The 1,688-nt window shown below is 50.3% G+C and overlaps 1 protein-coding gene across 1 annotated transcript in view; it reads right to left on the bottom strand.

The window, feature by feature from the left end:
• Window positions 1-75: 75 nt before the first annotated feature.
• The window catches only part of LOC115271136 (complement C3-like), a 70,310-nt gene continuing 68,697 nt past the window's right edge, over window positions 76-1,688 (bottom strand). The window contains exon 29 of the mRNA XM_029913718.1: window positions 76-449. Within this exon, the coding sequence (XP_029769578.1) occupies window positions 76-449 (374 nt within the window). The remainder of the gene's footprint in view (window positions 450-1,688) is intronic.

The following is a 1,688-nucleotide window of genomic DNA, read 5'->3' as shown; positions in this document are numbered from 1 at the left end:
CTTAAAGAGAAGCATGTGCTCACACCCATCACCTTGGCAGGATGGAGTCTCTAGTGAGAAGATTCAGTCATGCTCCTATGCTGGTCTCTGCCTTAGGTTAACAATGGCAAAGACCTGATAGGTCACGTTGCCCATCTCCCAGGCAATGCAGGATTGTTCTCTAACGGGCATTCTCCAGGGCTTTCTACAATGACTCAAGTGATCGGAATCTGATCCCTTCTGATGGGAGGCCTTCCCACAAAACAGTCTCGGAAGGATACCCAGGACTATAAGGATCATACTCACTTGGGTAGATCCATATCCCCCGCCATAGTAGTTCTGCTCTCTCAGCCATCTGACTATGGGACCGGTCAACTCATACTTCTTCATTTTCAGCAAGGCCAGCAAGGCGTATGAGGTGCCCTCAATGTTGAAGGTGCGGGCGTTCCGCTCTTCCCAGCGATTTCCCCCTAGGTAGCAGCAAAGAAGGCGAGCTAAATGACTCTTCCCAAGGACATCCACTCATTCTGAGCAGATCTGACTGGACCGTACCATCTCCTGACTCCTTTCCCAACTTTCCACATGGAGGATCGGTAAGTCGAACCGATTGTTGCCCCTTTCGGGCCGAGCAGCTACCCAATATTTGGGGTCTTGGAGGACTGTTTCTATTAGGATGAGGAATTGGTGATAGGTATATTCTCTGGTGTAAACCTGATTGCTTACGAAAATGCACAGAAAGTCCCGCTTTCCTGAGCATAAGAGAAACCAACAGCAGGCAACTTCCTTGCTGAGAAATCCCCAAGTCTGCCTCTGAAGTGAGTTCTAGGCCCAACAAGCAATGTCTCTCTCCTTGTTTCGTAACACTTCTCCAGGCTTTCAGCTGGTTTCTGGACAGGGTACAAAACCAGCATACTAGCCCCTGTGTTTGCAATCAGGGAAACCCCTCAGCCCACATGGCTTAGTTCTTGACCTGCTGTGTGCCTTGGGCAGTCCCTACATTGTTTTAGCCATTTTTAAAAAAAATTCTGGCCCCACTGTACAAGAGACTGTATCAAATGCAGTCTGCTCTGGCATGCACAGTCAAATGACAGCAGCCCCTCAATTTGCTATTCAATAAGCAGGGTGCAAAACCAACATACTAGCCCTTGTGTTTGCAATCAGGGAAACCCCTCAGCCCACATGGCTTAGCTCTTGACCTCCTGTGTGCCTTGGGCAGTCCCTACATTGTTTTTAGCTGTGTCTACTACAGAAAGAGTCTTGATTGCTCCTTCTGCTGAGTCTGAAAGAGTGCCTGGCACACCCATTAACTTGAACAAGAGCCTGGTCTACACTTAAAACTTAGGTCATCATAGCTATGTCACTCAGGGCATGTGAAACATCTAAACACACACACACCCTTCCGGAGCGCTATAGCTACGCCAAACTAACCCCTCCCTAGTGCACACAAACCTAAGTCAATGGAAAAATGCTTCAGGTGACCTAGCTACCGTTGATCATGGTCGTGGAGTCAGGGCCGGCTCCAGGCACCAGCTTCTCAAGTAGGTGCTTGGGGCGGCCGCTCCGGAGAGGGGCGGCAGGTCCGGGTATTCGGCGGCAATTCGGCGGACGATCCCTCACTCCGCCTGGGAGTGAAGGACCTCCCGCCGAATTGCCGCCGCAGATCGCGATCGCGGCTTTTTTTGGATTGCGATCGCGGCTTTTTTTTTTTT

Source organism: Terrapene carolina, unplaced genomic scaffold, assembly GCF_002925995.2.
Source record: "Terrapene carolina triunguis isolate 2854851 unplaced genomic scaffold, T_m_triunguis-2.0 Scaffold833, whole genome shotgun sequence".
Classification (NCBI taxonomy): Eukaryota; Metazoa; Chordata; order Testudines; family Emydidae; genus Terrapene; species Terrapene triunguis.
Note: the sequence above shows the minus strand (reverse complement) of the source record. Positions and strands in the feature narration are given on the sequence as shown.